The sequence below is a fragment of the Sarcophilus harrisii genome, chromosome 3 (genome assembly GCF_902635505.1).
Source record: "Sarcophilus harrisii chromosome 3, mSarHar1.11, whole genome shotgun sequence".
Taxonomy (NCBI): Eukaryota; Metazoa; Chordata; class Mammalia; order Dasyuromorphia; family Dasyuridae; genus Sarcophilus; species Sarcophilus harrisii.
In genome coordinates this window covers 291,228,308-291,246,031 of record NC_045428.1, presented here as the reverse complement: position 1 = coordinate 291,246,031, position 17,724 = coordinate 291,228,308, and the positions used below count along the sequence as shown (strand labels likewise).

The 17,724-nt window shown below is 37.8% G+C and overlaps 1 protein-coding gene across 2 annotated transcripts in view; it reads right to left on the bottom strand.

Moving 5' to 3' along the window:
* Positions 1-539: 539 nt before the first annotated feature.
* Positions 540-17,724, bottom strand: part of PLCXD2 (phosphatidylinositol specific phospholipase C X domain containing 2) — an 88,686-nt gene continuing 71,501 nt past the window's right edge. The window contains exons 3-5 of one of the 2 annotated variants that reach the window (XR_002769705.2): positions 12,827-13,068; positions 6,263-7,698; positions 540-6,180 (exon numbers count right to left, since the gene is read on the bottom strand). Coding sequence is in view for 1 of the 2 variants with exons in the window: in XM_023498984.2 (XP_023354752.1) it covers positions 7,536-7,698; positions 12,827-13,068 (405 nt within the window). In the remaining variant the exon portion in view is untranslated. Of the gene's footprint in view, positions 7,699-12,826; positions 13,069-17,724 lie in introns of both variants that reach the window. The other variant, XM_023498984.2, reaches the window with a different exon arrangement.

The following is a 17,724-nucleotide window of genomic DNA, read 5'->3' as shown; positions in this document are numbered from 1 at the left end:
GCAATGAAGTAATAGAATGAGGTATGCCTGCAAAGTGCTAAAAACTTTAACAAAAGGGAAAAGTGTGGGGCTTAGAAGAATGTACAAGGCTAAAAATCATCCATTTCAATGGGGCAAGTAATGACTATGGGTTATGGAAGTATGGAGGTAGGAGATGTTACAGTCTAGATTCATTTGAAGTGTTGTTGAAAGATTAAGAAGGATGGAGGATGCTGAGGAAAACCAGAAATATACCTAAGGCAATGTTGTTAGAACTCTCCAATTACTCCCTCTTAGGGGAAGAAATGCTGCTCCTTTTACCTTATTAGTAGCCTGATGTGGTTTAGTTCGAGACTTGGGAAAACATTCATTACATATTCCCTTTCCTGTTCATGGTAGAGATTCCAGACATACTCAGTTGATTCTAGTGCCAGATACTAAAGAGATAGATCTCCAAATTAGCCTAGCATAGTATGTATTTTTCTGAGAGTTGAGTCAATGAATTCTGTATTAAGATAAGCAATAGCTCAGATACTAAAAGTATACCAATACAAAAGAGATGTGTGCCAGAATGTGATATTTATTATCAGAAATGAAAAATTCTGTGGGTCATTTAAATAAAATATGACATAAACTAATCTGAAAAAGTTATATGATAAATTTTTAAAAATAAAATCTTCACAGTTAAACTGAGGTATTCTGGATTAACAATGCAGAGTTAAATTACATAATTCTGTCAAAAATGTGAAAGTAAAATAAACTAAACTTGAACAACTGTTTCCTGAAGAAAAACAAAAGGAAGTAGACATACAGTATAATTAAGCCACAAAATACATTTTAACATGAAAGTGCACAGATATGCAAACTTTTCCTTTAATTATTAGATTTTTTTTGCTTCATGCACTTTAATGTGATACAGCCAATATAAGACAAATTACAACAGCTAGTATAATATACAATTAATTTCACAATTTAAAAAAATGATAAACACTTATTTTCACCATTACAGCTTGTTTATGTTCTAAATCATATCTGGTCAGCAAGGTTAACTGAGATGACAATAGGCATACATACACATACAAGTTATGTATGGATAACACTTTACTCAATGTATATTCATATTAGGATATTAGGTAGTAAGGAGGATATTAGCAGCAACCACTGGTAACACAATCTGTCCCTATAAGCTATCACTTGACAACTGTAGTTCCATGAAAGAAGCATTTATCAATCCTTTAGTAATTGTAAATGTACAAAGCTACATAAGTTCCATTTGTTTAAAAGTGCTGTCTCTTACATTATCTAGACTTGTAAACCATTCCTGTTGGTTAAATTAGATATTAACCTTTCCCCTTCTTTCCATCCCCCTAAGTCCTGGACTGTTACCAGGTATAGTAGAGGTATGGAGACTGAATGGGGATGGGGGGAAGAGACAGGAGGAAGAAGGAAGAATGAGGGTCCCATGGCTGCTAACAGAAGAAAATTGTGCTCATATACAGCTTAGGTTGTGCATACCCTTCTTTTTGATTAATACAGCTTCTTCCTGACCTCCTGGGATTCAAAGCATTTGGCAGGTAGTGGAAGTTGGATGAGAGAAAAGAGCAAAACATGGTGTCATAGAAAAGTGATGAGACAGGACTCTTATGGTGATGGAGTTAATATCAAGGGACTGAGGGATTAGGTTCCAACAGATAAGAGAACCTTATCGAGACCAGTTTGGTCTGCAGACTGTGTAAAAAAGTCATGTGAACAAATTCACTTGGAGAGATTGTTGAACACTAAATACCATAGGATGGGGCCACCCAGGGTCAACTTAAACTTAATTTTGAGTGGGTTAGACCGGAGTGAGTTTTTTCTAGCATAGTATTGTTATAAGAAAAGTATGAGGGAGAGGTCTACACTGTATTCTTTTGGGTTCAGATTGGCTCAGAAACATCACAGGGTCATTGTGCAGTGATGCCATTCTCTGGAGGGAAACTAGGGAAGCCACACATTGAAGACATGATTCATGGAGCTGCAAAAGAATTGTTCAAGTTTACTTGAGTGTGGAGCGACAAGCTAATTTCTACCTTTACTAACCTATTTTCTTCATGCTACTCCAATCCATCCTGTGTTGCCCAATGTACTTGGAGGAAAGAAAAAGTCTTCAGTAGCTTGTTGGAAAATAAAGACAATTTTTTAAGGGACAAATACATTTTTAAAAAAAAGAAATATACTGCTGCTACATCAGATGTTTCATGTTACCAAGTTTGTCTTCTAATGTTTTTTTTATTCCAAGCTTGTTTTCTCCTCCTGGTTTCACAAAATGTTCTGCAGCTCATTGCAGGATTCTGCATCCATTATGGATACTGATGCCCATGCTGACAGTGCACTGGTGGATTTCCTGTCAGCCTCCTGAATAGCCAGGTGGCTCTGTCACAGAGAACCCTTTGTTTCTGTCAAAGAAGGCTTGGGAGGAGGAGGTAGATCAACAGCTGGGTAAAGAGAGAGATCAACAAGGAAAGGGAGGGATTGGCATGGATTTTCTTGAGAGCTGGTATCCCCAGATTAGAAGGATAACATAAGAATTCCTCAGTAGGAATAGGAGCAGAGCCTCACTATTTGACCAAAGCCTAGCCAGTCACCTCTGAAATTATAGTGCTGGTTGATGGTTAGCCACATTGGCCAAAGTTGGGCTATCATAGAGGAAATCTCAGCAGTTCTTTTCACTTCTTGTTATCCATCACTACTTTTTCTCCTATTCTTCTATTTTTTAATTTAGAATAACAACATTCACTATTTTAAATGTTTCATTAATGATCTTTCCCCTCAACACTCGAACCTACACACTATAACATCTTGGTCCTTAGAAGATTCTCAGCCCTACCCAATGATTAGTCCTACCTGCCATCTCCTGCATTTATCTAAAAATGAAATTCAATCTCTGATCTTTCAAATGGCCTTTTAAGAAATTAAAATAATTTAAACCTTAAACCAGGACTCAAAACTCTGGCCACATAGTGGAATGACTAGATATTTTTAATGGTAGATTGTCCATCTGAATTCATGTAGTCTTTTCTCTAAATAATTCAGAGGGATGGTGTTGAGGGATATTTGCAGCCTTTGTGGAAGTACTATACCTGTATATGCTTTATCGTCAGCTATACAGTTCAAAGAAATTTAGGGGAAGTGTATTGACTCAGCAATGTTCTCCCAAAACACTACTGAAGAACAATCTTCACCTCACTCACATATTTAGTCCCTAAGTTTCCAAATGATTTTCACACTGAGAACACTGTGAATTACTCAAGTCTTAGTGGTTTCCCTGAAACCTGTTCTTCCTCTATTTCCCATATGAGAATTTTCAAGCACTTAAACTATCTAGTGGCAAAAGAAGAGGGACAATGTGGGACAAAATCTTGACCCCAAACCAGGTCTTCTAGCATTTATTCTGCTATATGCTAGGGATTATGTAAAGTGCTGAACCCTTCCACAAAGCAAGAAGCATAGTGGGAAAAGACAGCATGAATACACCTAAAAGGTCAATACTGGAGACGTCATTCACTAGTTTATTCTCTTTCCCAAGCCCTTTTAACTTAGAGGTATGTCCATCTATCTAAGTCTTCCACCAGTTTGAGAAATCCTAAGAATTCAAGATGAAAAAGAAGGGCTATAGCTGGAATTGGAATTTCTACCTTCTCATATTGAAGGGGATGCTTGATGGTACTCCATCCTCTTCTCCCCCTCTCACTCCCTGTGGTATGATTTTAATATTCTTTTCTACAATTTTTAAATGATTGGATTCAAATAAAGCAAACATAAGGACAATATCATGACAGCATTTCATTACAATACTTCACTAGCTTGGCCCCATCATAGTACATTGACTTTATAAAATGCAGAATACTATATTAATTGCTTGGACTAGTGGCTCCCTGGGGGAAAAAAAAATTAAGACTTTCTCCTATAGAACTGTGGGCTCCTTAAATATGAAGATGTGAGTTTGATCAGAGGAAAATTAGGGGAGAGTTCTATGATACGAAGGAAGTTGGACTTTCTTGAGATTAGGTTCCTTGTGCTTTTCTTGAGTTTAATGCAAATTCCTGGAATTGGCCTAAATGGCTCTACAATTCCTCAGAAGCCTGATGCAAGAGTTTTCAGATATTCTCTGCAAAGAGGCTCTGATAGATGACTTAATTTAAATGTTAATGCTTGATTCTTTCACTACCCTCTTACTCTAATCTTCTCCCTATCTCTCTCCCTAACCCTGGGGACAGCTTTGAAAAGCATTGTAGCACCCCAGTAGGATCAAAAGTCCATCTTGTAAACAATGATGGGCAACCTAGGACAACTGCCCTTAGATGGGGCAGCTCTAGGGAAATTCAGGTTACATCTCCAAAGAAATGTGGCCCCAGATCTTAGGGAACTGGGTTCCTGTTTGGCTCAGAAGCAAACGTTTAGCTGATTGTGGAGTCAACAATATTCATCTCTGAACAAGCATAAGTACTGTTTTGGTTTTTAAATTCCACACAACTTGGAAGAATAAGTAATGTGGTTGGGCCACTTTTCTTATGGCAGACACAGGATGGGTCGTTAACCAAACCAAAGTCCCTTTCCACTCCACCCCTCTGCCCTCTCCCCTCACTCTGATGCTTAGCAACAGGGTCAAGGAACAGAATGCAAATAGCCTTTAACATCTGTGTTAACCTTTTCCTGGGACTGAGAGGCAGCCAAATCTAGGTCCAGTGTTTACAGCAGATTTATAAATCACAACCCCTTCCCCCATCCCACTGACTCTAAGACAGAACATTTCCCAAATGTAAACAAGGATGACAAACCACAGTGGCAATAATGATCTCCAGCACCCGGCCATATACATGTGGGCAGTTGCCAGTTACTGTACTTTGGTAACATGCTTGAGAACTTTTCTCTTATTCCTCCAAAACCCGAAGTCTATTTGGTCAAAATTAAAATGAAACTCAGTGACATGTTTAAAATGAAACAAAGCAAAACATAGATGGGGAAAAATCAAGTAAACATTTCTTTGATCATTAAGGAGCCCTTGAATGTTACTGGCATTTTACTTATTAATGTCAGCAACACCTGTCCCCATAGCACCGTGGCACTGACGCGACTGAGGCTTAAATAAAACAGGGAGAACAAGTCGTCCTTCCCTAGCCTCCCTGTCATTGTACCATGTTATAAAAGGGTGAATTGGCAGGCTTATGGCCCAGCTCTAGCAACTTCTCCAAACTAGATGGAAGACCTGGGTCTGCAACTTTTCCTATTCCTTCTCTTCACCTACTTTATTTGTACTGAGGAAGGATTTAGAAAGGGAGTACCATTACTCCCTTGCCCTCAAGTAACAATACCTTTTTGTTTGTTCTTGTTTATTTTTTTCCTTAACAGGATAATTTCAGATACCACTTTTTCTAAAGAAAGGTTTCAAGACAAGAAAAAAAGAGATTCCTTCAATAGGGACTGAAGTGTGACCTACACAAAGTCTATAGAGTTGAGATCAAAACTTCCCCTTTTTCTAAAGAAGTGGTATTTATAACAAGGCAAGAGGAAAAAAAATAATTTGGAGAATAAAGAGATATCTTCTTAGCAGTTGGCTGGATACTTCCATTGCAGACAAATGCAAAACTCTAGCTACAACAACAAAGGGACAACACAGAAAGCAATTGAAGGAGAGGTCCAGCAAATGTGTGTGTGTGTGTGTGTGTGTGTGTGTGTGTGTGTGTGTGTGTGTTCCCTTCCCTTCCCACCAAAACCCAGATACATTTGGCATCTGGGTTTTTCCTTTCTCTTTAAGGTCCAGAGGCTACATTTCTAGAGTATTCCATGCTGCTCCAAGGTACTCAGCAACCAGTTCCAGATGGGTAGAAATGCATACTAACTTTCTCTGTTTTCTCCTCTTAGCATTCATTTTACCGTGAAAGGTTTCCTTCGAAGATGAAATGGGAAGTGGTGGTTCTCATCATCCATTTCCTCCTCAGCTGTTGTACTGGTGCAAAAGAATGATTCTGGAAAGTCTAGCAAATTCACAAAGTCCTTAGATGGCATAAGAAAAAGGGCAGCATAGAGTGAAGGTCAATAGTAGACTAAGAATCACACATAGCTGGATTGAGAAAGATGATCTTGTCATTGAAGGGAAAATATTAAACTTGTCTGTCCCAAGCAGGAAGGAATTCTGGAAGATCCATCATGAATGCTTCTGACCTAGGAAGCAATGTGTATAAATAAATAAATAAATAAATACCTAAATAACACAAGAAAAGAGCTCTCTTAACAGAGTAAGCACCTCTTGTCAATCAATAAAAGTTTTCTCTTGAGTTCCAAAGTCCTTCATCCACTGATGGTTACCCTAATTCCAAATATCTTGCAGGAAGCTGATCAAATTGAAAAATTAACATGGAATATTGTTGTGTTGGGTTTGTTTTATTTTGTTTTTGGATGACACACAAACCATCCTAAATGTCCCCGAGGTAGTCTTGTTTCCAAAAAATCACGGAATGGCTCCAAACCCAACTGGAACATGCCCATGTAATGCCACTGCAGTTTTCAATCATGATTTTGCCTCAGTTTATTATGGCATCGCCACCTGATACATTTTCTTGGCATGATGTCACAAAATTCAGACACCGATCCCAGATGTACTCCTGAGCTGACCGTGATCTCAGTAGCTGGCTTGAAGACACTGCTCCAAAGAGGTCTCGGCCAAAATGATTTAGAGTTCAACTGGAAGTCCATTGGGAAATAATTCCAAAACAAAACAAAAAGAGAGGTGAGAGAGCATGCAAATCTAACCATTTTCAGTCCTAAGTTTAAAATTATCTTCTCCCTTTCTTTTTCTTATATGCAATTAAAACAAATGGAAAGGAAGTAATATTTTGGGACTATAAAATACACCTGATATCCAAATTCCTGGGCCCTGGGCCTCTGAGGAAATTAGCATGTGACCAGAGCAAGCAATAAAATAGTCAGCCCTCTTACTAACCGTACCGTGCTGAGTCCTACCATCTGGCTCTTAGAAGAGGGTTATTTATCACCCAGCTCCCTTCCTAATACCAACTCTTTTTCTGACTGGGGGGACCCCATCAGAATCCTAGGTAGGTGCTCTATCTACCCCAGGACAGACAACACTTGGGATATGATGTTTCTCTGATCAGGGATGCTCACTTGAGCTTCAGGCCTCTTACTGGCACAAACACAATATCTTGAAAAACATAAGAGAAAGAAGCCAGGCAATGGACACAAAATATCCTGATGAGGCCTAATCTCCACATTCCTGACCAATGAATACATCCTATGATCCAGTGAAAAGAAACTCTGACATTGATTATTTAAAGTGGGATTTTTTTCCCTTGGACTTTCCAGTATGTCAAAAGCTTCATCTGGAAAATTGAAATCGAAAGCATTGTCAACATTATGCAAGAGGACCTTTGAATAAAGAAAAAGGACCTCCTCTTATTCACTTCCAAAATCTGCCCAGGGAGTACTACCATTGGCAGGGACACCTGTCAAAACCCTGCCCTGAATCAATAAATTCAATATAAAGTTAAATAAAAAGGAAATCAGCATTTAGCCAGAGCTCTGTCCCCTTGTAGAAGGAGGTTATTCAACTCAATGACAGTTGTAGCAAAGTCCACCAGGTCAACAAAGTCGGATGTGATGATGTTGACACCCAGGACTCCAGGTTTCTGTGTCTTCACCCAGTTCAAAATCACAGGAAGGTTCCTAGAAGAGGAGGAGGAAGAAGAGAGAAAGAAGAGAAAGAAGGAAAAGGAGGAGTAGGAGAAATTAGGATAACTCAATAAAGAAAATCTAAAGTTAACACCTAAGATGCTTAATAGCAGGGGATCCTAGTAGTTTATTTAACCCTATTTGCCTCATCTTCCCCACCTGTAAAATGATTTGGAAAAGGAAATGGCAAACCATTCCAGTATTTGTCAACAAAACCCCAAAGAGAGTCACGAAAGGTCCCATATGACTGATAGAACTCAACAACAACAACAAAGGATAGGCACATCTTATCATAGACTCCAGAGAGCTGATCTTTATATTCTACTTTCAGGAACTTTTATGCTTCACTGATCTCTAAATAAGAGAAAGATTGGAAACTTTTTAGAGTTTAGTCAACTGGCTATACTATGAGAGAGGTAACCAACCAATAGACCCTGGTGACAAGAAGTGCCATTACAATTTTGAGAATATAATGGGCTCAAAGGGGAAAGCTTACCTATTGGTAACAGAATGGAAAACACATTCTTCTATTTATTAATGAGCACAGGCCTCTCACTTAGGGTACATAGGGGTGGTATTTAATATTGAATAATGAAAGATACTTACAATGCTGTATTTTCACAACAATGAGTTCTCTTAAAATTTGTTGAATCAGTAATGCTTCTGGGGAGTTCACAAATTGCACTTAATTTAAAGTTTTGTGATAGGGTAATCTTTTAAATAAGGTTAGCCCTAGATAAAATTTAGAGAGGCAAAATTGGGATATGCCAACCCTTTCATCTTCTGTGGTTAACCTTTCATTCTCTCTACCCCAACACTGAACTCCTTTTGGGTATTCACAATCTTCCACTGTTGTAGTAGACCTTGATCTATAAGTTTGAATATATTTTCTACATCTAACCTTCTTGGAAATCAGAATCTCCTTCTTCTGTGTCCTGTTCCCATGAGGCTCTACAATCACTTGGTTCTTTGTGGAAATAGAAATCTTAGAAATCAATTTACAATTAGCTATTAATGATGTGACGTAATAATCTTTTCATGGCAATAGTACAAAGGGCATTGACCCTGGAAGTGATATCAGAGAATCTAGGTTCAAATTTTATCTCAGATAAAATACCTGCAAGAATTTGGGTAAATCATTTAATCTACTAGGGACTCAGTTTCTTCATTTGTAAAAATGAAGAAGTTGCACCACATTATCTCTAAGATCCTTTTCAGCTTGAAGCTTATGATCCTATGATATTTTGAAACCTAATGCTTTAGTTCAAAGAATTATTTTTTTTGCATTTGACCTGTAACTTTATGCATAACTTCTAATGAGAAAATTCCATCTATCAATAATCTTTTGTATAATGTATAGTCAGTTATCCAGGGAAATGAGAGATTAAATGACATAGCTAGCATCACATAACCAGTATGTATCAGAGACTCTGCTTGCAGCTTACTCTGAGGCTAGGTGTCAACTACATCACATTAACCTCTCAGATGAATTAATGGCAGAATTTAACACAAGTAGACTCATGGAGGACGTCAGCCTGTGATCCCCAAAGCTACCAAGAACTCTAATGTGACATAAAACTCTAAGGTAGATAGAAAAGAGCCATCTCTGTAACCCTCAGGTCAAAAGTGCTGGCCAACCTCAAGGTCAGCCAATATACTTATGCATCTCAGAGAACCATAGAATGTTAGTGCTAGAAAGAATCTTAGGGCATACAGTAAAGTAATGAAAAAAGCCTGGACAAGAATTTGGGTCTCCTATCTTCAATTTTAAGGCTCTTTTCACTGCATGACAAGGCTGCCTGCAAGATCTGGTAAACTTTGGCAGGCCTGAGGAGATAGCCATGATGGGAAATGTAAATTCTACTGGTTTGCAGAAAAAGAAGGAATTGAAACTCCACCTACTGAAAAGATATAGACACTGAGCAGCAGGAGTCCACTTTCTGAACAGTGGCAAACTTTAAAAAAAAATGAAACACAAGCGCCCCTTTCTGTTCAGCATAAGAAAATGCAATTACAAAAGTACAAAATTCCAGATCCCTGGAGCTAGGATCTGGGAGGTCAAACAGCGAGAGGAAAGTGTTGTATTTCATTGTGCTCACCAGAGACAAAGAACTCTGTTTCAGATTTCAGACTGCATATGTCAAGCTTGCCTCAAAGCTTGGGGAACAAAGAAGGAAAGAAAGATGAAATAGAAAAATATCTCAGATACTTTCTTGCCTCCTTTTTCTTGTCCCCTCTCCCTCTTCCCCTAATCTGTTAATATTAGGATCAAGGATCTTGAGGTAAGAAAGAAGAAAAATAAATAATAATGAACTTAAGTGACAGTTCAAAGACTATAAGGTAGGAATATAGAGACTTAACTATGATCTTGAAAGCTATTGGAAGACCCTGATCTTAAACAGTGCTCTAAGAAGAAATGCAGGGCCTTTCTCTTTCTTCCAGAATACTTTATTCATAGTTTCAAGCAAAAACATATCTCCTTTTGATTCTAGAGAGTAGAGACAGACTAGAGGTAGGAAAGAAAATTGTCTAGTGCACAATGAGGATTAAAGAGGAGGAGTGACATACAACAGAGTGTGAAATATTACTTTAAAAATTCACATATTTAATTTTTTATAAATGTTAGAAAACTTATTTCTCTATGTCTCAAAAGCAGTTCTTTTGTTCTAAGGAGGCACTGTGGATAGTGGATAATGTACTGAAATTGTAATCAGAAAGCCCTGGATTCAAATCTAGCCCCCCAAATTTGCTAGCTGTGCAATCCTGTGCAGGTCTATGTGCCTTAGTCAGCTGCCTGATACTTAACTACTAAGTCATAAATGCTGTAAAATCCCATGCATTATCTATCTGCAAAAACTGGTGAATAAAATACACAAAAGGCAAAATTTCCTAAAGAATGGGATGGGATAGATCATGATTTTATCTGTGTTTAGGTTACAGAGTCTCATTTTGCTTTTACTAACAGTGGGACTTACTCCTGGGAGTCTGGTACAAATTGCCTTAGGAATTCAGCCAGAGAAACTGTGTTTCTAGTGGTTTTTGCCCAGCCCAAAGAGTGTGAGACCAGTGACCTTGTTTATCTAAGAGCTCTGGAAGTTAATAACTTAATACTGAGCAAACCCACTTTAGAGCTTTTCCCTATTGGATTTGGTCAGGAAAACAGTGCCCAGTTCCAGTTCTGTAGCATTATTGTATTCCTTATCTGATATGAAGGATTGTGCTATGTATGCCTTTAAAGGAAGGTTGCTAGAAGGTCAATGCTTCTAGTCTCTGCCCAGAGGACGAGTTAATCTCATTCTATACTCAACTATTTGGAATAAATTCTTTGCCAGAACTATATCTCCTTCCTTAGAGGCCTCTACCTTGTACTCTACATGGCTTCCTGTTTTGTGTCAACAGTATAATTCTTACAGTATAATAGCTCCTGTGGTCAATAGGGATCTCAGGCGACCCTCCAAAGAGGGTTCCAAAGAACATTTAACATGAAACAGTCCCTCCCAGGGACAAGGGTATACTGCTGTTTGGCATTAATTCCCCATGATCAGGCTATTTATAAAGCATTTGAATAACTCAGATGGGGAATTCAGAGCCAAAAAGGCACCATGAGACACTGGAATCTAGCCTTTTTGTCATGGAATCACAAATCTGTGCATAGTCCATCTTTCCAGGCTTGCCATACATCATTCTCCAACTTCTGAATGCTTCAGTAGAGCTAAACTGGACTTTTCTCTTTTCCTCACATATGCCATTCTCGCTCCCAAGTCCCCTGACTATATACCTAATCTCTTCCATGCTAAAAATTTACCTTTTTATTTACAGCTCTTAGAAGTTCCTTAGTTACTAGGAATTGCAAAAGTATCAGCTTTCCCCTGAAACCTTGTTTACCTCACTTATTCCCTTCTAAATCACTTTGTACTTATTCACTGAATGATAACATTTTTTTTCATTGTTATATTATGTATACTCATATATGTTGTTTCATTTGTTAAAAAAAAAACATATTTGTATCTTCTGCACAATGCTCAGCATATGGTGGGTACTTAAAAATGATTGTTTGTTGATTAATCCAAATCTTTCACTTTAATGATGAAAAAATTGAGTTCTAGGTAGTTTAAGTGATTTGTTTATGGTACTCTAGATAGGGACTGCTAGGTAGCACAGTAGATGAAGCACCATTCCTGGAGTCAAGAATCTGGGCTCAGGCATTTTTACTAGCTGTGTGACCCTGGACAAGTCAATTATCACCATTTGCCTCAGTTTATTCATCTTTAAAATGAGCTGGATGTGGAAATGGCAAACCATTCCAGTATCTTTGCCAAAAAAAACCCCAAATGGGGTCATGAAGTATCAGATGTAACTGAAAAAAAGGTGACTAAATAGCAAATTCACTTCATAATTATACTGTATAAACTTATATATGCCTGTGTTGTCTTATTTGTTAAAAAATATATATATTTTATCTGTATCTCTAGCACAGTACCTAGCACAAAATGGGTACATAAAAGTGATTGTTAATTGATTAATTTAGTCTAAATCTTTCATTTTAGTGACGAGGATATTGAATAGTAGAGAGGTTATATGATTTATAAATGCTGCTACAAATAAAAAGTTATTGTTAGGATTTGAACACAAGACTCTTCTTTCAAGATCCAGTTATCTTTCCACTATAACAACAACAACAACAAATCCCCTTTCAACTTATAGTTATACAACTTTGCATTGCTTAAATCTCTGGGGAACAAACAGAAACTTGCTGAGGGAGCTATTGTTACCACTTATCCTTAGTCCTTGCTGTCACCATGGAAGGAAGATTTTTTTTTGTTGTTGTTGGATGGTTGGTCATAGGTCCTGGGGGCAGTGACCACATAGCCCCTAGGCCACTCATCAGATAGGCACTATATATCATTCAAAAGACTCTACCAAAAGAGTCAATACCATGCACATATTTTAAAATATGTTCTTGTAAGCAGGATGACCCTGGCTCAGATATAAGAGATTGATAGTGTCAGAGAAGGCATTCATAGAGCATTGTGGTTGGTATACTGTTTTATATAATACAGAACCAAAGTAAATAGAGCTGTTGAAAAGCTTCACTTGTGAAACCAAATTGGCAAATGCTTACCTGTGCACCAGGGTGTTCTTGAGGCCACCAACCAGGCCTCGAGCAATGGTCTTCACTCTGGGTGTGAGAATAGCTTGGGAGACATGGAAAAATCCATGGGGAGCTCTTTCACCAAGAGTTGTTTCTAAGAAGAGTATGAGTTTCCTCACGCATGTTGTGTTAGCCCATGGTGCTGGAATCCTGTGCCCTGGCCACAAGAAAGGGTATTTCATGGACAGGGGAGAATGGTAGAAAATAAGAACCTGAAATATGTAGAAAAAGAAAAGAGAAAAAGAAAAATGAGAAAATTACAGTGTGAAAATTGGTAGGTAAGTAGCACAAGGTAGGTAGGTAGCACAATGGAAAATGACTTGGAATGAGAAACATCTTGAATTCAAATCTGGGTTTAGGCAGTTCCCAGATATGTGACTCTTGATGAGTTATTCTGCCTCAGTTTCCTCATCTGTAAAATGGGGGCAACAATAACACATGTACCTCCCATAGCATTGTGATGAGAATTAAATAAAATAATATAAAACACTTGTCCTTGAATATTATACAATTTATTATATATATTATAAAATTTCAATATATACTATTACGAATATGTAATAAACACATAATATTTACTATTATAGAATATATAAATATGTTATTTAATATGGAATATGTTGATGAGGAAAGAAAAGCATTGGATAAAGTCCATAGCTAATCACAAGTTCATGTATAACTTATTATATTCATAAAATTAGTTATCAAGTTAGTAGATTATTTTGTCAGCCAGGTGTATGGAGTTAATTTTAGGGGATGTGTGTTTATTGAGAGAGGGCAATGTAGATAAGATGAAAACACAACATTTCTTAAGCAAAAGAATTCTTAGAGACCATGAGTTCTTTAAAAACTTCATTTTTATGTGTCAGTAGGGAGAAGGGGGAAAGTGTTTATTAACTGATGAGGTTATGATGATGATTATTACTGATAAGGTCTTTAATGTTAGGTATAGTTAGCACAGGAATTTATAAAAATTCATCCTTGAGGCAGGCAGGGAGAAGTCTCTGATAGAGATCAGTTTAATTCCATGATCCCATACTCTGAGGAAGCTGTCCAGTCTGAAATCCAAGTTATGTCAACCCCCTGAGACCTACCCTCTGGAGAGATCTCATCTAGCCACGCCTGGTCAGAAATCCCAGTCATGTCCCTGAGGTTAAGTTTTCCCTAAAAAAATCTACTTATGGACCATCCTATGGCTGCTGCCTTCCTTTGGGTCAGTCTGCTACAACACTCTGCCTGGTGGGATATTTTTCCTTACACGCCCACCTCTTGTCACGACTTATCTTTCCTAATTCCATTATGCTTCTTAACCACCCTTCTCTTTACAGCTAACTAACTCTTTTAGGGTGCTAAGTTCCTTTCAGGATTTACCCTGAGCTAAAGAACATCCCAACCTCATGAGGTGCTCCCTTTCTCCTGGTAATGGTGAGTTCCACTGAGGAACTTGTCTTTCATATGCTCTCCCACTCTATCTCGTATTTAGTCTATTATATACCTTCATTTTGTATATAACCTATTCCCTAAATAAACCTGCCTTTTGCCAAAGAGAATGGCCATTGTGAATTCTTCACATGACCGAAACCCAACTTTTGCCGCCTGCCATCATCTGGTGTCTACATCATCCATTTCATGTTGGTGCTTGAACCATATCATTTACTATGTGGCAGATACTGTGCTAAGAGCTTCACAAATATCTCTCTTGATCCCCACAATACTGGGAAGTAGATGCTATTATTTTCCTCATTTTACAGCTGAGCAAATAGTCAGACAAATGTTGAATCACATGCACAAGCCAAATAGAATTTGAACTCAGGTCTTTTTGATTCTAAGCCTGGTGCTCTAGCCACTGAGCTCTCTAGTTGTGGGAGGTGATTGCATTGAAGTTTCCTACATGGAAAGTTTTTGGGTATGGGCTTGGGGTCAGAGATGGAGATGGAGGTGGGGAGAATCCTATGAATGCTGTGAAATCCACTCAGTGGTGAGAATGGATGCTCCTGGCAAACATGCTTGGGCCTTTTCTGCAACCAGAGTTGTTGGCTTGGTGGCTATATTCCTTCCCTCCCCTACAGTCCTCTCCCACAACAGGAAGCTGCATCAAGGAGGATTGGTCAATGCACAGTATGAGCTGCCCTTTCAGAAAACTTTGAAGTGAGAGAAAACTTTAGTCTTGCTTTCTTGTCTCTAATAGCTCTCCCTTAGACATCCTATGTGAAAAGGGAAAAAGGAATTTCCCTTTCCTCTCTTCCCAGGGAAACCAAATATTGCCAAAGAACATGTTCTAATTATGGTGAGCCTATAAGTGGGTTTCAAAAGCCTAACCCTTTTTTATTTTATGTTTCTTTCAGTGGACATTTGTTGTTATTATTCAATTGTGTCAAACTCTTTGTGACTTGATTTAAGGTTTTCTTGTTAAAGATACTGGAATGGTTTGCTATTTCCTTTTCTAGCTCATTTTACAGATGAGGCAAACAGGGTTAAGTGACTTGCCCAATATATAGAACTAACTGAGTGAAGACATTCTCATGGGAATATAGCCTTACACTATACTTTAACTGTGACTTGAAACTTATTAAAATAAGTAGAGTTACAGCTAAAATAGTTGCAGATGTTTGTCCCCTCTTGTTTCCCACCACATCTTAATTAGCATGTAAGTAGCTCTTTAAAAATTTTTTTCTTATTTCTGGGATTAGATTTCTACAATTAGAATGCAAGCCTGGACTCCCCCAAACAATGAAAGTAAAGGTCAGGCTAGGGGAGTGGGGGGCTTTGGGAACTTCTGTATTCAGGCTATTTAATCTTGTGTTTTGCAGTTTTTACTTTGTACTCCTTTTATTCACAAACACCTCGCCAGATGAGAGATGTCTTTTCTCTCAAGATTGTAATAAGCTCCTTTTGGTTTTTCTTACTCTGAGAGTTTTTGATCGTTTTTGTGGTCAATATTGTCCCACACACCAGAATTACATAACTATTAAGTGTTTAAAGCTAGATTTGAACTTGAATTTCCAGAATCACCATGCTCTATGGACATAAGTTGTCAAAAACTGATTTAACTTGTTGGCTTTCTTGGGAATTTGGGAGTTCTTGGGTGCTTCCCAGGACAATGATTTTCAAAAAGAAGATGATCATTATCAAAACAGTACATGAAAGTGGAATAGCTGTTCTTCAACCTCATGAAGTATTTCAGTATCCACTATCCCAAAGCATATAACAGGAATTGTGGAGCTGTCTTTCAAATCTTTGTCAATGTGAACTTATGAGACTTTTGTGTTTTAAGAATTTTTTTTTTTTTTTTTGTGGTGGAGGAAATAAATAGCTGTCCTCTACTTTGAACATTGAAATCTTTCTTAAAAATCTCTCTTTCAGAGAGATGCTAGAAATGAGACAAACCTAAACTTTATTTAAAGTGATTATTAGAGATAATGAGAAAGTAGTTGACTTTCTTCTTTGGGTCTGGGATATCCCAGAGAGATTGCTATTTGTGTGATCTCTAATCAGAGACCCTCAGGGTGGGAGAAGTTTCCCAATCCCCCTTAACCAAAAGGTTTAAAAACAAACAAAAATAAAAAAGTTAAAAACAATCAAACAAACAAAACAAAGGAACAAGGAAAAACTGAGCCCTAGAAAGATTAAATTACTTGGCTGAAGTTCCATAATTTAGTAGTTAGCAGACCCATTTAAGAGTTCACACTCTTGGATAAGAACACTAGGGTTTGTTCTGGCTAAAATAATTCAAAGTTTTGTCATCGTTTTCTAGAAGGATTGCTTTTCATGGAAAAAATGATGGAACAAGGGCAATGAATATGTTTTCAGGAAAGGGCTTGTCCTTAAAAACCTATTAGGAGTTCAGAGTCCCATTAATATGCTTATAACAGCAGTAGTGCCCTCTCCTGGAAGAAATGCAAAATCTGTTTACAAGAGTTGCTCTCCAAATCCCAGCAAATTTGACTGACAGTAATCTTCCAGGTGTGGAAATAGGAATGTTCTGACTGCTTTGACTGTATGTCATGGACTTTAAGCTAATGATTGGTGTCATTCAGTTATGATTAAGGTGCTTGAGTAACCTGTTCTGAATGCTAAGTACAGAAGATCCTTGAAGAGTAGATACTTCATTACACCAGGAGGTCAATTAATCTAGAAATGCTTTTTAAAAAATGTTTTTGAATAATTGATTGCTAATGACATCTGTGGTAAATATGCATTTTAATTAAGTTAATCACATGATCATCATAAGCTGTAGTTTGTTCTAGAGCTTAGGGAAAGACTTCTTTCTCCAAATAGTCACAGTGATGTAATTTAGGGGAGACAGCAATAATTTTAAGGTCCCCTGACTTTAGGGGCTTTTGCTCTAACAATCTGTCAGTTATTCAAAATCTTCTGGATTTGGTGCAAATTAAGACAACTCTAAGATACTACTACATACCTGTCAGATTGGCTAAGATGACAGGAAAAAATAATGATGATTGTTGGAGGGGATGCGGGAAAACTGGGACATTGATGCATTGTTGGTGGAGTTGTAAACGAATCCAACCATTCTGGAGAGTAGTTTGGAACTATGCTCATAAAGTTATCAAACTGTGCATACCCTTTGATCCAGCAGTGTTACTACTGGGCTTATATCCCAAAGAGATCATAAAGAAGGGAAAGGGGCCTGTATGTGCATGAATGTTTGTGGCAGCCCTCTTTGTAGTGGCCAGAAACTGGAAACTGAGTGGATGCCCATCAGTTGGAGAATGGCTGAATAAATTGTGGTATATGAATATCATGGAATATTATTGTTCTGTAAGAAATGACCAACAGGATGATTTCAGAAAGGCCTGGAGAGACTTACACGAACTGATGCTGAGTGAAATGAGCAGGACCAGGAGATC